General features: G+C 36.6%; 1 protein-coding gene across 2 annotated transcripts; it reads left to right on the top strand.

Annotated features, from left to right (window-relative positions):
* Positions 1-8,116: 8,116 nt before the first annotated feature.
* On the top strand, positions 8,117-10,698 carry LOC133728051 (uncharacterized). 2 transcript variants are annotated; one of them, XM_062155473.1, is made up of 4 exons: positions 8,117-8,311; positions 8,418-8,455; positions 9,828-10,012; positions 10,315-10,698. In XM_062155473.1, the coding sequence occupies exons 1-4, from the start codon at positions 8,213-8,215 to the stop codon at positions 10,467-10,469; spliced, it is 477 nt and encodes a 158-aa protein (XP_062011457.1). In that variant the 5' UTR covers positions 8,117-8,212; the 3' UTR covers positions 10,470-10,698. The 2 variants fall into 2 exon arrangements, 1 of the variants encoding a protein (XP_062011457.1); XR_009855571.1 differs by lacking the exon at positions 8,418-8,455 and having other exon boundaries at positions 8,117-8,357.
* The last annotated feature ends 4,823 nt before the right edge of the window (positions 10,699-15,521 follow it).

Genomic DNA, 15,521 nt, shown 5'->3' with positions numbered 1-15,521 from the left:
GACGGGGGTCGAGAGAAGGAGAGAGAGCGAGAGACTGATAGCCTCCAAAGCCATAAAAACCAAGAAACCCGAAAACCAGAACCGAGTGGGGGGGGGGGGGGGGGGGAGATGGAGCTCTGTGCTTCGTTTTTTTTTTTTTTAAATTAGTTAGTAGTAAAAGACTATTCTGCCCTTGATAAAAATATCACATAGGACCCCACGTGCTTGCCACGTCAGCAAACATACGGTCCCGTTAGGAATTTTTGACGGAAATATCACCTTGATGTCAAAATACGTGTTTGGGTATCACATTGGTACTTTTGAGAGTTCGGGTATCAAATTGGCCTTGGTAGCATAGTTTGGGGACGGTGACTGAATTTTTCTCCCAAAAGCTGAAATTATAACAACTTAAAACTGTGCATTTGTCTTCAGCTGTTAGATTCACTCCTTCCTTCATAGTCCCTTAAAAACTGTTTCTTAAGTGAGTAGTCCTTTATAAACAAATAACAACTCCATGTCTCCCCCCTACAAATACTACTTTATATCATTTTTTATTGGCAAATGCCCAAATTTGGCGTAACAAATGCCCATTTACTCCACTAAAAGATTTGTATGCCCACTTACCACATTTAAATGTGAAAATATAAGTTTGCCCTCCGAATAATTAAAAAGTCATTGAAGAATTCGCCAGAATCTCATCACAAGCCGGAGGTCCCCAAAGAGGTCGTTGGAGATCTTATAGGTTACTGGAGAGATCGCCAGAAACTTTTATTACCCCACATCTCCGCTATGTCTACGTACATGACATGTCTAATGAGTGGATCTATTTCTATGTATCACTGTGGGTACTACCACTATCTTCTTGTCTGTCTTTACATGGCAGCGGAAGGGTATGTAACGGCCTATTCTGGTTTTAGATGAATATATATTGGCACCCGGCTCTGGGTTTGATTAAAAAAAAAAAAAAACTTTTATTGGGTGTTAGACCGTAGTTTATTGGGTTTTATTGGGGGGCAATAAAAGTTTATTAGATATTATTGGGTGTTAGACCATAATTTACATATATATGCATTCTCCTGAGTATTGAATTTAACTTGTTTTTGAGTCTGTTTTAGCTTCCACTAAATTATTTTCTTATTTATCTAGGAATATTACAAGAGTAAAGGAAACATCCATTTTGGGCTTTGAAGTGGAGAATTGGAGCTAGGAAAAATGACGGTCAAATGTGGAGCAAAAAGTAAAATTCTAAATTCCGGCAAACACCACAAATGGCGGCCTACCACCACTCATGGTGGTGCCATGTATTTTCCGGCCATATTCGTGGAGGAGCAAGGAGGAGGAGTAACATTGTACCTATTCCAATACATCCATTCATCATCATTCTCTCACAACCAAATCCCAAACATTTTGGTTCAAAATCAACGCCATCCATTTTCCTTCTTTTCCATACCGTCTCAAGTACTATATATTACCCAAAAGTCCACCACTATCATCGCCCAAAAATCTACTAGGTTTTAGGGTATAATCACTACCTTTTCTTCATCATTACCTACCCTAATATAGGTCACCCCTTATTTATCTTTTCCTCTTGATTTTGGGATCTATTACCACAACCGACACTCTTCCTTTTTGCTCCATTCATGAAGCTAGCTGCTCCCTTTGCTTTCCATCATCATTTTACACCTCTCTCATCCCAATTTAAGCACATATTCTCTCATTCAAGAAGACCACTCCTCATACCACCCATTACATCTCTTTTCTCTCTACATCTCTACCATAAAATTTCCATCTCCACCTCCCAAAGTCCAAGCCCATACTCCCTTTACTACTTTATCCCCTCCATCATCACCACCACAACTACCATCTTCCACCACCATGACTCCATCACCACCACTACTACTCCATCACTACCACTCAAAGTAGCCAAAGGAGCATCATATCTTTATCACCATTCCATTCATCCATCATCAACAAGAAGTCCATCATCCATCCATTCCACCATCAAGGAGGATCCAAGAAGCAATCAAGGAGCAATCAATTTGTCAAGCTTCAACTAGTTCATTCTTTCCCTTAACTCTTTAATTATCTTGATGTATATTATAGATTTGATGCTAATGTGTATGGTCATGAGGGAGTAGTTACTTTGTTGGGGCTAAGGTTGAAAGCTCTAGCCAATCTTGTATGAGTTGATGTTATAATATGATGTGATGCAATTTTCTTTAACATGTCCACGTGCTAGTTCAAGAGTTGAATGCATATGCTTAAACTTTACCACTTTGAGTATGTGTATTTTCCATGTCATGGTATAATATATGTTTAGAACTTGGTAATTTTTGAGAGCTAAAGCATGAAAGCACACTAGGTGTGCATGTAGAAGTTATGAATTACAATCACTTAGAGATAAGCTTGGTTGGTTTGCTTGATTTCTTCATCTTCAAACTTTATGCACTTAGGGTAATGCACTAGATACCTAGCCGGATTTAAATGCATGACTTAAGTAGTTAAGTACTATACCCGAGAGGGGTTACTTAATATCACAAAAGGAGCATGTCCCTTCTTGTAATGACCTGAATTTTCGTGTCAATTTCGTGTTTTTTACGTGAAATTAATAAATGTCCCAGTTGGTAAAAATTATAGTTTCTTTGCCTTGTTCTTATGATTAATCGAAAAATAGAAATTATTTCGGACAATTATTCGCTAGGAATGCTTCGATTCAAGGGTTGACTTTTTATACATTAGGATTCTGTGAAAACGTCCTTCATGGAAATCGTAGAGCGCATTGATACGAGCCCGTGGATATGCAGAACACGAAAATTGGAGTTCGTATGAAAAAGTTATGGTCATCAGAAGAAGTTTCCAATTTTGGAAATTTTCCTATAAATGGAAAAATCCGAAAATAAAATCAGAAAAATCTAAGGTTTCCAAATTTGGAAACCCCGAGCTGTTTTCTCTTTCCGCCGTCGACCCTCGTTTTCTGGCGATAACTTCACTGTCCGGCCACGGATTGGAGCGCCACCGGTCCCATTCGATTCGCCTCTCTTCCCTCTTCAAGTCTATTGTGGTTTGGTGGCACGATTTTGGCTGTAGAAGGCGCAGCAAGGAGGAAAAGTTGGTGGTAGCGTTGCTTCAGGGCTTCATCAGAACTCCCGATTCCTGCCACCTCCGGCGATGATTCTTGAGAGCTTTCGAAGCTTAGGAGACATGGATGCTTCCCTCCAAGCGGCTGGCAACGATTTGAAGTGTGAGGGTTGAATTAAGGATTTGAAATTCTATGGTTTCACCGATTCTTGAATTTTTAGAGGTAAATTTCGGCCAAATGGCTTTGATTCAGACTTTGTGCTAGCTGTGAAAATTGTTGTATATGTTGAGATGAACATTTTGGCATAGGTTTCGTGACCCAATTTTGGGGTCGCCGGCGGCGCATGGAGCCCACGCTCAGCCACTGCCGGTGACGCGTTCAGCCAGGTGTTTGGGTTCTATTTTCATGATTGCCACCTGCTTTTCGATACGAGCTTGTCGATATATCATGAGGTCTTGTTGTGATAAATTGAAGCATGCTAGATTTACGTAATTTCGATTTTTTCGATTTGTGATCCGTGAGGATCCGACCTTTGGATCATCGGATCCGACCTTTGGATCATCTTATAATTTTGAGAAATTGATCCTAGAAGTGTTCCGAAGACCTTGAATAGTCTCAGAGGAAGTTTTGTCTCGATTTACGAAATCTTTGGTTTTGGGTTCAAATGCTTGATTCGAACCGTAACCGCTTTCGTTTTAATCGTGTACTGAGTTGAGATCTTATTTTAATTAGGTGATTGACGGAGTGTGTTTCTATACTTTATCTCGGCTGTAAGAGAAGACGCAGCTGGATTTAGAGGTAAGTAAATCTCACATGGTTCATTTACGAACCGAGTTACATTATTGTTCGGTTTAATCGTTAAATTGTGAAATTGTTTTCAAAAATAAATATTTGTTTTAAATTATATGAACTTGATTGTCAACGGTTCATAAGTAAGTTAAATGAAGTTTTATTATAAAAATAATTTTTCACGGGTTTTGTATTTGTGAACTATAGTTGGTATTAATAGCGTTCCTGAGCTGGTGACTACATATATATATATATATATATTTACGTGGAATATATATTGGTGTAGTTGTGTAATGAGATGGAATCAATATGTTTTGTGAGTTCGATGTTGCTATTGTACGTTGTGATTTAATTTTCTAAGAAAATGAATGAATTTTGCTTCTTTTGAATGGAAACAATTATATTATTGGCGTTTCGTATTTGAGAGTTTTACTTGTCAAATTGTGGTGGTGGTTTAAGGAGTGAAAACAATCTTTCGAAATTGATTTCTATATTGTTTTTGAGATGGGAGTTGAGCTTTGAAAACAATATTTTTGCAGTCAATTAGATTGTTTTGGAAAGTGTCGAGGTTGTGTAACATTTTGAGTATTGAGTGACTTTTTAAATATTTTGGTCTTTGTACCGAGGGTCTTTGTACTGAAGGTCACAATAGTGACTGAGGGTGGGTTATCGGATACCATAACCTTTGGCCGGGTGACGGGTTATGATTCAGTTAGAGCTCTAGTCTGTCTGCCATTGTATGTCATAGGGGTAACACGTGGTTACTTGTGACTCATGAATACAAGTTTTTAAAAGAGAGTTTCAAGTGATTTCTTTCTTTTATTGTCCGAGGAGGGACTTGATTTTCATATTATGGTATGAGTTGAAATAATATGATTTTATCACTTTAGTGATGTATGTTACCCTTAAGAGGTAAGGATGTCGAGTTTTGAAAACAAGTCATTTTGTGAGATCGTTTATTTGGAGTTGAAGGGTGATTTCTTGGCTTTAGCGTGAGTTGTTTGATTTCCTTATTTATTTTCCTTTTTCTCTTCTTTCGTTTGATTTTAATGTAATCTCTTGAAATAACTATACGCAGGGATTGCTATGATTCCTTTCGTTTGATTTTAATGTAATCTCCTGAACTAAACTATATGCAGGGATTACTATAGTTTTGAATTGTGTGATTTTAGGTGATCTCCTGAACTAATTTTCTATGCAAGGACTACTAATTTTTACCTTGTGTGATTGTAAGTTCAGTTGTGCTTTGTGGAGTTAAATGTTGTTGCTTTTAACTCATGGGTTGAGAAATTTTAAGCATGCGTTGTTGAGTCATTTTATTTTAGTTTACTCATACGAGCTTAAAAAGCTTACTAGTTTTGTTGTTGCAACCCGGTGCACTATTCCATGGTGTAGGAGTTTTTCCTGCATGTTAGGGACTTAGGGTAACCAGGGTTGAGGCCGCAGCTTGTTATCGCAGCAGTATTAGGTTTAGAACCTATTTTGTTTATTTTATTTACTGCTGTTTTTAGTATGCTCTTGGTGAGCGTTTACATTTACCTTGATGCTTTCGAGTTTATGTAAACACGTAGTGATGTAATGTGTGACTCTATAGAAAAATCAGTATTGACATTTGTGAGCTTGGTTGTTTTATTGCTTAGATTAAATTGAAAAAGTTTCTCTGTTTGTCTGGGCATTTGTTTGAGTTATCGCATTTTGGATTCGAATTTCTTTATTCGAAATTCAGGGCGTGACACTTGTCATACCCAAGAAGATGCAAGGAGAGAAATTGGTTAATTAATTTAGCATCATTCATATTGAAATGCATCAATACTTGTAAGGGAGGTTAGTGGAAGACAATCCAAATCCTAACTTTCCTTCATTAGATTACTAGTTTAGTTTAGAGAAATTTAGTTAAATTTGAGCATCTAGTTGTTTTCAATTCAAAACTATATTCAAAAACCAAAATCAAATCACTACTCCATCTTGCACATACTCACCATGAGCCTAGATTTCCTTATGATTCTAGGTTTGGGATTTTACATTTGCATATTCTAGCTCTCCTTAGGTTCACACTCTAGCTAGTGAAAGGAATCCAATCCTCGCGGGTATGACAATATTTTTTAAATCCCTATACTATTACTTGTACCCCTTATACTTGAGGGTGACTATTTGGCTGACATTGGGAGGCAATAAAACCGGACGTGAGACTCCGATAACTAGTCATCGATCACCGAAGGTCCTTAAAGAGGTCGTCGGAGATCTTATAGGTCGCCGGAGACTTTTATTACCCCCAACAAAACTTTTATTGGGGGTCAATAAAACCCGATGCCGGACTCCTATCACGGGTCACTGGTTGCCAGAGGTCCCCCAAAGAGGTAGTTGGAAATCTTATAAGTCATCACAGAGATCGCTAGAGACTTTTATTACCTCCTAATAAAACCTAATAAACTTTTATTGCCCCCAATAAAAGTTTATTCGGTTTTATTGGGGGGCAATAAAAGTTTATTAGGTATTATTGGATGGGCAATAAAACCGGACGCGGGACTTCGGTCACCGGTCTGGAGGTTGCCAAAGATCGCCGGAAACTTTTATTAACTCCCAATAAAACAAAATAAATTTTTATTAGGGCAATAAAGTTTATTGGGTATAATTGGGGGACAATAAAACCGGATGCGGGACTCCGATCTCTGATCAGTGGATTCCGACGAAGTCTCCAATGACTTTTTTTTTTTTTAAGTGACAAAGTGAGAGAAGGCAAAATTGTGCCAAAGATAAACAAAAAACAATAAAAAAAAACTTAATTGGGTATTAGAGCAAAAAAATATGTAATTTATTGAGTAGATGAACAATCTCATAAGATGTTTGGGTAACACTAACCCCACTAGCTCAAATCTGGATAAATGAATATTTTCCCTTTTTTATTCTCAATTGCTGTATTTTTCCCACATAAATTTACTGTAACACTTTATTGCATTTTTATATAAATACTTTACTAACCCCATGGTAAACAGATATTAACTCCTGATAAGCATTTTTTTTTGCTCATAGGTTTTCTAAAAAAAATAACTTATTGGAAAATTAAGAAATTGTCCCAATTTATTGAATTTATTTTTAGAGTTTTGGACTTTCTGGCAATTTTCCTAATAGGCTGAAACCGACAAACCGCCAGAATCTAATTAGAACATTTTGATTTAGTGACACTTTCATGGAGGTGATCAGCTGGCCCAAAAGGCCAAAAGGTTCAAACCGATTGTTTTGGTACAAAGATGGTTTGAGCTCTAACCCGGACAAACAAAATCACTGTAGCTCTAATAAAGGCGTAATAGGAAGTTATAGATCTTGGGTTCATCTAACTAGTCCCATAATTATTTACTTGTGGTTTTATAACAGGTAATGAATGGTGATTTTACTACATCACTCTTTCTATGAGATGAATCGAATTGAGTCAAGTCGAGATCATTTTATATAGAGTTTTTATCATCACTAGGGTCAAAACTTTCTTGCACCGAACAAAATGACACCCAACTCTCAAAAGTGATCAAAATGATACTTAAATTTTTAAAAACAAATTAACTTGATACCCAACTTTCATAAGTGATCAAAATAATACCTAAAGTTTTAAAAACAAATCAACTTGATACCTCGGTTTATTTTTTGTAACTTTTTGTTAAAATTGATCACGTGTGGTGCGGTGTTTTGTGGGTTTATAATAATATTTTACGCAAAAACTGTTTTTCAATTATTTTTTATCTTACTTTGTTAATTCTCTTCTTCTTCTATCTCTACCTCTCTCTCTCTCTCTTCCCATTTTTCTTTGTTTCTTTAGAAGTTGGGAAACATCCGAATTTTATTTGTTTCTACGATCGATGGTAGAAATTGAAATTGAATGGTAGATTTTTTTAATTCTATAGAAGAAGAAGATTGAGTTATAGATGGTTGATGGCCCTCTGACCACAAATCACTTCAATTTTTGGGCTTAATTTTGCATTTGATTTAACAAAGAAGTTAGAAAAAATAAACCGAGGTATCAAGTTGGTTTTTTTTTAAGGGAAATGATGGAAAAGGTCATATTAGAGTATGAAATGATAAAAAGATCACTTAGTTTCCCACTTGATAAAAAGGTCTATTATGAATTATTAGTAATATTAATTTAGTCCTTAATTATTAATAATGAAGTGATGTTAAAAAAGGTCAGTTTTCAATTTTTTTGATTCCGATTATGCCCTTAAAAACTTTTATAGCTTTATACTCAAAAATATCAGAGATCAAATCTCTTATCCATTTTGATCAGAAATCCCAGAGCTTCGATTAGAAATCCAAAAGGTAGAAGACGAAGCTCAAACTTCACCTGGCGTCACGGCCCAAACCCAATCGGTCACCTACATGCCCAGACCCAACGACGGAGCTTCGAGTGCCCAAAACATAAACCCCGGCGACGGAATTGGACCGCTCGTAATGAACGCCGTCGAGCAGGTGATCGAGGTGATACACGCGCCGGTCTATTTTGAGAAGTACCTTGATTCCTCTGGTTCTTTTCTAATCGTGAAATCTCAGTTTTGATTTTTATTTTTGTTTTCTGGTTTTGTAGTACCTCGATCTGTTTGGTTTTGATGCAATTTATCAATGGTTAGTTCGTCGTTATCTTAGTAGGTCTACCTGGTACAATTTGATTTTGCTCAATTCTATTTGTGATAGAAGCATCAAAATGATCTCTGTGGAAGCAATTGCATTGCTGGAATTGTGTATATGCTTTGTATTGATCACGTTTTTATTTTTTGTAGTATTGATTTTTAATTTCTTACTATTTCTAAGGTTAGGTTGAGGTTGAACTCTTTGATTTTCAATCACTATTTGTATTTGAGCTGAAATTGATGTGGTGCTTCGTTTTTGTGCTTTCTCTATTTGTGGAAACTTGTAGGCTATAGTGGTGCTAAATGTTAAACTACTAAAAGAATGTTTTTGTGGTCTCTCTATTTAGGGGTTGATGTTGCTATTGAACGTCTTGGAACTTTCTTTTTGTTACTGTATGGTGCTAGGTAGTATCTATAATGAGGATGATTAGTTTCTTATAACTAGACAATTGTTTATTGCCTGTTGCTTTTACCAGGCTTTAACTTATGATATGAGTTAGGTTAAACCAAGTCCTATTCCATTTGGTTCAAATCCAAATCTGCCCCATTAGATTTGGGTGGAGGGTGGCTTACCTGTGCCATCCGAACATCCATGAAATGATGAAAGAACGAATCTGTGGAACTCAGAGTAAAATTGAAGTGTTGAAAAGTTAAAAGAATTGCTCGAAGTAACATGCAATGTGTAATGGAATTGTGTTAGAGCTCTGTATGATGTTATTAGGTTTCTGCTATTCATTTTAGATATTTTTGTTAAGAACAGGATTTAATTTGATACTTATGCTACTTCACTAATTTTGCATGAAGGTTCGGGCTTGTCAAGGAGTTATATGGGAACCAGATTAAAGAAATTCACTGCAGCCTGACCTAGCTACCACTTGATTTTGTTTGCATTGCTGATTTTGGCTAGTTGGTACATTTTCCTTTCTGCATTATACTTTTTTGTTTTGTTTTTTTTTCCTGCTTTCGATATAGTATTTCATTAATTTTGATATACTAAACATGTTAGTAGTCGTCTATCAGGATTTTATTCTTTTGGTGCCATATATAAATTGCAGGTCTCATGGGTTTTATATATTGAGTCATTTCCTTATGAAGGTTATATTTTGAGATTAGCAATTTGTTATTGTTGCTGATACGCAAATATCCTATGTTGCAGAATCATAAACTAGCCATTTCTATATATATTTCTTTGAGAGACATGGTACTATCTGTTGCTTTTGATATCCGTTGTCACGTGATAATAGATTGTTTTCTAAGTCATCAAAATAAATACACTGATTTTTGAATGTGGTAAGCATGAACAGATTCATCCTCTTGAGTAAAGATATTTATTATCATGCTGAAAAGTGTAATTTTCTCTTTTGCAGCAAGGTAATTGTTAAGCTTAAGTATGCAGATCTTGTTTCCATACTTCCAACCAATGTCAGTGTAGTAGTATGGCCCATTCAAATCTGGAGATTCAATGTAAATATATCAACCTTGAATACACTGGAAGGTCCAACTTGTCTACTCTATGCAGAGGATGCCTTACGAACTATGAGCTTACCTGAAGGTATACTTGTAATGTATAATGTTTTTCCTTGTTTAGTATTGTCAATAACAAACTATCTTGATGATATGAACAGGTGACCTTTGTATAGTTATAAGCAAAGATATCTAGGTCAAAGAGTTGATTTCACTAGATGTAACTTTCCTTGCATAGTTATAAGCAAAGATATCTAGATGAAAGAGTTTGTTTCACGAGGGCAAAACATTTTTCATGAACTTTTTTACTGTGATGTTCAGGTTTACGCTTTATATGCATCTGCTTTTTCTAATACAATTCTGATTTTGTGTTTTTGGCTCCTACTCCAGCATATACAGAGATTGTCTTGAATTTGCCATATAAGCTCTTCGGAAAATGCACAAAGAGTCCGCTTAATATCACACTTGTGAACGCAGCTGAAGGAAAATTCTACAAAATGTTAACGTATGACATGCATACAATTGCCTTAAAAGTGGTAATTTGAGTCCTCAAAATAGTAATATTAGTCCTCAAAGTGGTAACATGAGTCCTTAAAGTGGTAAATTTTCTTAGTTACCACATGAGTCCTCAAAATAGTAATATTAGTCCTCAAAGTGGTAACATGAGTCCTTAAAGTGGTAAATTTTCTTAGTTTACCATATGAGTCCTCAAAATAGTAATATTAGTCCTCAAAGTGGTAACATGAGTCCTTAAAGTGGTAAAAATAGTTGATGTATGAGAAATGTTAACATACTATAGCTTTACCCCGCAGCTGAATTTGTACAAAGCCATAGCAAAAATTGGTTTCGGGAAAAGGATAGCTCTCTGATCTAGTTATAGGCTAAAATCAGTAGATTTTTTTTTTATCTCATTATTGTATATATTTGTATCAGGAGCGGTGTATCTAATTTGTCCATCACTATAATCCAGAGTAGCTTATACTTGAATAAATTGATAGCAATTTGCATTTATTTACTTCACTGCCGTAAATTGAGAAACCTTCTATAAAGATCAATTACACTATTAAACAATGACATGGATATAACAGTGGCAAAAGTGACTTTGCCAAGACTTGGTAAGTGACATGCATGTGATTGGCAGTGACTTGGTCAGTGACTTCAGTTACATGATCAGTGACTTGAGGTTAACAGTGACTTGCTTAGTGACCTCACTAATTAAGGACTTGGGCTGGCTAATGACTTCATTGGCCTGTGACATGGCCGGTGACTTGGTTAGTGACGTGTGTAATAGTCTTACATACATTGTAAGTTACATGGTCAGTTACATACATTGTAAGTGACATGGTCTGTCAGGACCCACCCCGAAATTACCCTCCTAACTCCAGGATGGACCTGCGGGGCCCACTTTTCGGGAAAATTCGACAGAACATCCCCTAAAAGTGGACAGCCCTAACCCTGCTGAAAACACTTCTAAGTATAATAAATTTTTATGCTTGAAGCCACCCTGCTTCCAAGCAACAATCCGCAAATTTCCAAATATAAACATCGTACTACACCAACATAATCACTGATACAAATTACAACCCAGCAATTCAAATCTTTCAACTTCCTCCAATAATATACAACCCCCATACACTCATAATTATACAAATGTATAAATCCAACCTTTTAAGGTACTCAGAGCAATCTATAGAACACACTCGAAATATGATACATAAGGTAGGTTAATAAATAACCTACTGAGGATAGATAGCAAATGTGGTGCTAGCCTCCACTCCTAAGCCGGTCAGCAACGCTGCGATCTGGGCAATTGAAACCAAAGGGCCCAGGGGGAAAGTACATAAAAAACGTTAGCGTGAGTGGACAAAATAAGTAAGCATAACGGAAGAAAAGTTTATACTTTCCCACAAATTTAAATTTATAAAATCTCGATGCATGCAACGTTTAAAAAAAAAAATTTCTTTAAACTCAAAAACTCGTGAAAAACATACCAGCCCCGCTCGTTAAAAGAAATCGGACTAGCCCCGCTAGTCAAGTAACAATAAAATATGGGGAAGAAATTTCACCATACGAAAGAAGGGAGCCTCCCAGGCTCGGGTTGGAGTGTCCCACACTCTAGAGCATCCCATGCTCTGCTCTTACTCACCCACAAACACATAGTAAGCAGGGAGGAGTACTAATAGGCTAGCTAGCAATAAATATAGTGACCCAGGTATGGTGGGTAAAAACCATTAAAATCCAGTAAATCTATAAGGCTTCCCCATAAGTCCCGCGAATAAAGAAAACACTGGTACGATTCCCAACCGTACCCAGAAATTCTCGTAAAGGGTCGTATATATATCAACAGCGTGTCCCACACGCTAAAAGAATAATTCGATTATCAATAAAGCATTCCCAATGCCAAAATCGAAAGTCGATACATAAATAAGAAAATAACTCAATCGAAATCCCATTTCGAAAATCCTTTAAAAATCTCAAATTGACGAATAGAAATATAATATAAATAGTATAAATCCGGAAATCACATCGAAAACAATTCGTCGAGAATCAACATCAATTATAAATTCGAATCCGAGCATAACAACTTAATAACCGAAATTCACAACCGGTATAAATCATAAATACTTCATAAAAATCATTATTGGAAGCAAATCCACGAAATAAATCACAATCAAATTCCGAAATCAATTCATATGCTCGGAAAGTAATATGTTAATTAAATAAAGTATTAATTCAAGAAAATAAACGCATGCATCATTATTTAAAACAAAAGTCCACTCACAGTGTGCGGCTAAACATGCCGTCGATCCGAACCCTCCTCAGGTCCTGTACAATATAACGTTCGTAAACCCATAATTACTGGATGGAAAACTATATTACGATAAATAAAACCAAATCCTAACATTATCTTTATTTGCCCAAAACCTCCCAATCTTCTTCACTAATGTCATTCCCTTAATGTATGGGCTTTAGGGCCGAATCAAGGAATCCGATGGATAGATTCCTCGTAATTCAATTAACAATTTCCACCCTTGAATAAACATCGAAATCCATACTCCCTCTTCTCTAATTCTATCCCAAAGCTGCCATTATGAAACTAAATGTATAATTGACTAATTATCTCAACAACAGAAGTTAAAGACCGGCCAAACACTATCTCACGCGCCACCAACAGTCCACGCGCCGGTCCCAACCTCCACCACCGGCTACCAAATTCCATGTATAGCAACAACTCAACCCACTGATTAATTTTCTCAACTACAACACATCCAAATTTTACCTAGAAATGGTTGAATCCGGCCAGTGAAGATAACCCAGAAATTCAAGAACCCTAGGTTGTCGATTCGGCCTCTACACAGCAAATTGGAATGCAAGACCTTAGGGGAAATGATCTCCGTCGAAAACCGAGCCTTCGACGCCGGTTTGGTGACCGGAGATGGCTGGAATCGCCGAAATCGACGAAAACTCCAAACTGCAGCTGTGAAGAATTTTGCTTCGATCCGAGGTTTCTTGGCCAAATCGTCACAACCCAAGGCCGCTAGGGTGCAGGGAGGAAGGAGGCGCTCACGTGGTGGCCGGCTGTTCGCCGGTTGGTGGCCGGACGGCGAAAAATCGAGGGGGAGGCAGAGTGACCGAAAGGGAAAGAGAGAGTTCGGGGGAGAGGAGAGAGAAGAGGGTGGGTTTCCAGTTTAGGAAACCTACCACAGTAATTTCTTCATTTATAACCAAATGTTACCATGAATAGTAATATTTACATTTTCGGCCATAACTCTCACATACTAAGTCCAATTTTTACGCACCACATATGCACGCGCTCGGTTTAAAGTCCTCTACAACTTTCATGAAGGAAATTTTCTCATAAACGGCCCCGAACAAAAGTCAACCTTTTAGGGCCACTAAAATATCGATAAAAAGTAAAAATTGAAAGTATTCGACAATTACCGTCCAAATAGTGAGTAAATCGTTAATTCTAAGTTCGGGACGTAACATGGTCAGTTACATAATCTGTGACATGATCAGTTACATGGTCAGTTACATACATTATAAGTTACATGCTCAGTTACATACATTATAAGTGACATGGTTAGTTACATGATCAGTTACATAATCTGTGACATGAGGTTAACACACGTTGCTAGTTCATCATTAGTGACTTTGATAGTTACATGATCAGTGACATGAAGTTAACAGTTACCTGGCCAGTGACTTGAGGTTAGCAATGAAGATTATCAGTTACTTATTGACTTTGACAGTTACATGATCAGTGACATGTTCATGATTGTAACATGGCCAAAGACTTTACAGTAATCACTTGAGGTTAACAGTTACCTGGTCAGTGACTTGGCTAGTTACCAGCAAAGTCATTGTCAATCCTTGGCCAAGTCAAGATACGCTAAAAGCAAGCGCATAATTTAACCCTGAAAATATCGTTAGTAGTATAAGCAAATATGGATCGTTCTATTCCGGGGATTGAGGGTACACCTGTCATTGTCAAACAATTAAACAATTAAAATTAAAACAAGGTATAATATTCACAAATATATTTACAAATATAAACATTTTACATGAAAAAAGGGGGGATTTTGTTTTGGTTTTCGAAAATTAAACTAAGTAAAGAAAACACATAAAACACAAAAACATAAAAACACGAATGGAATGAGAGAACAAAGATCAAAACCGAAACTATGATTAAAATCGATTCAAACCCTAATATTGTTTATCTAAGTCATGAGAAAGGAGTTGATCATGTGAAACATTCGAAAGCAAATAATTTCCCATTTTTTACTTTTCAATGCTAATTAACCTAAGCGAAAGCACCTAGATTAATCCTATCAAACATGTAATCAAACCCTAGAAAGCTAGTCAATCATGACATGTTTAACGCATTAGACATAGAGAAAGGCTATCAACTCAAGTGTACAACTTAGTATGGAAAAGTCCACCTAATTGCAATCCTCTTTAATTAAATTCGATCTTTGTACAAAACCTTTACTACTTTGATTCAAGTTTACACAAAACAAAAAGTTGAATCATGTTCTTAAACCTAGCAACATTCATATCAAAACCCTAAGTGTTTCGAACCACATAAGATTAAAATACAAAAGATATCTATAACGCAAATTTAATTAAACAAACTCACATAAGCAACTCTTGAATTACAATATATGAATCTGAAAATTCTCATTTAATCATAAAAATTCCAGAAATTAATACTTGTTCAAACATATATGTCAACTAGAGCAAAACCAACGAAATTCAAACAAAGGTTACAAAGTAGAGGTTGAATTACACCGTGGATGGAAGATGATGATGGGTGAATAACGATGAATCCTTTGAAACTCGAAAGCAAGCTTCAAAGGTGGATGGTGGAGGAATAGATCACGGCTTCTTCCTCTCTTCCTTGGCCTTGCTTGAACTTCGTGGCTTGCTCTAGAGGATGGAGAAGCTCACGGCAATTCTAGAGGTTTTCTGATTTTTTTCTAAGGTGTAAACGTAAAAGAGAGGAACTCTTGAAGTGGAGAAAGAGAGAGTATATATAGGAGCACGGCCTCCTTGCTCTCCAAGCCGTGCACTCCTCTTTATTTTTCACGAAATTA

This window comes from Rosa rugosa, chromosome 2 (assembly GCF_958449725.1).
Source record: "Rosa rugosa chromosome 2, drRosRugo1.1, whole genome shotgun sequence".
Classification (NCBI taxonomy): Eukaryota; Viridiplantae; Streptophyta; class Magnoliopsida; order Rosales; family Rosaceae; genus Rosa; species Rosa rugosa.
The sequence above is the reverse complement of the archived record's forward strand: the minus strand, read 5'-3'. Positions and strand labels throughout refer to the sequence as shown.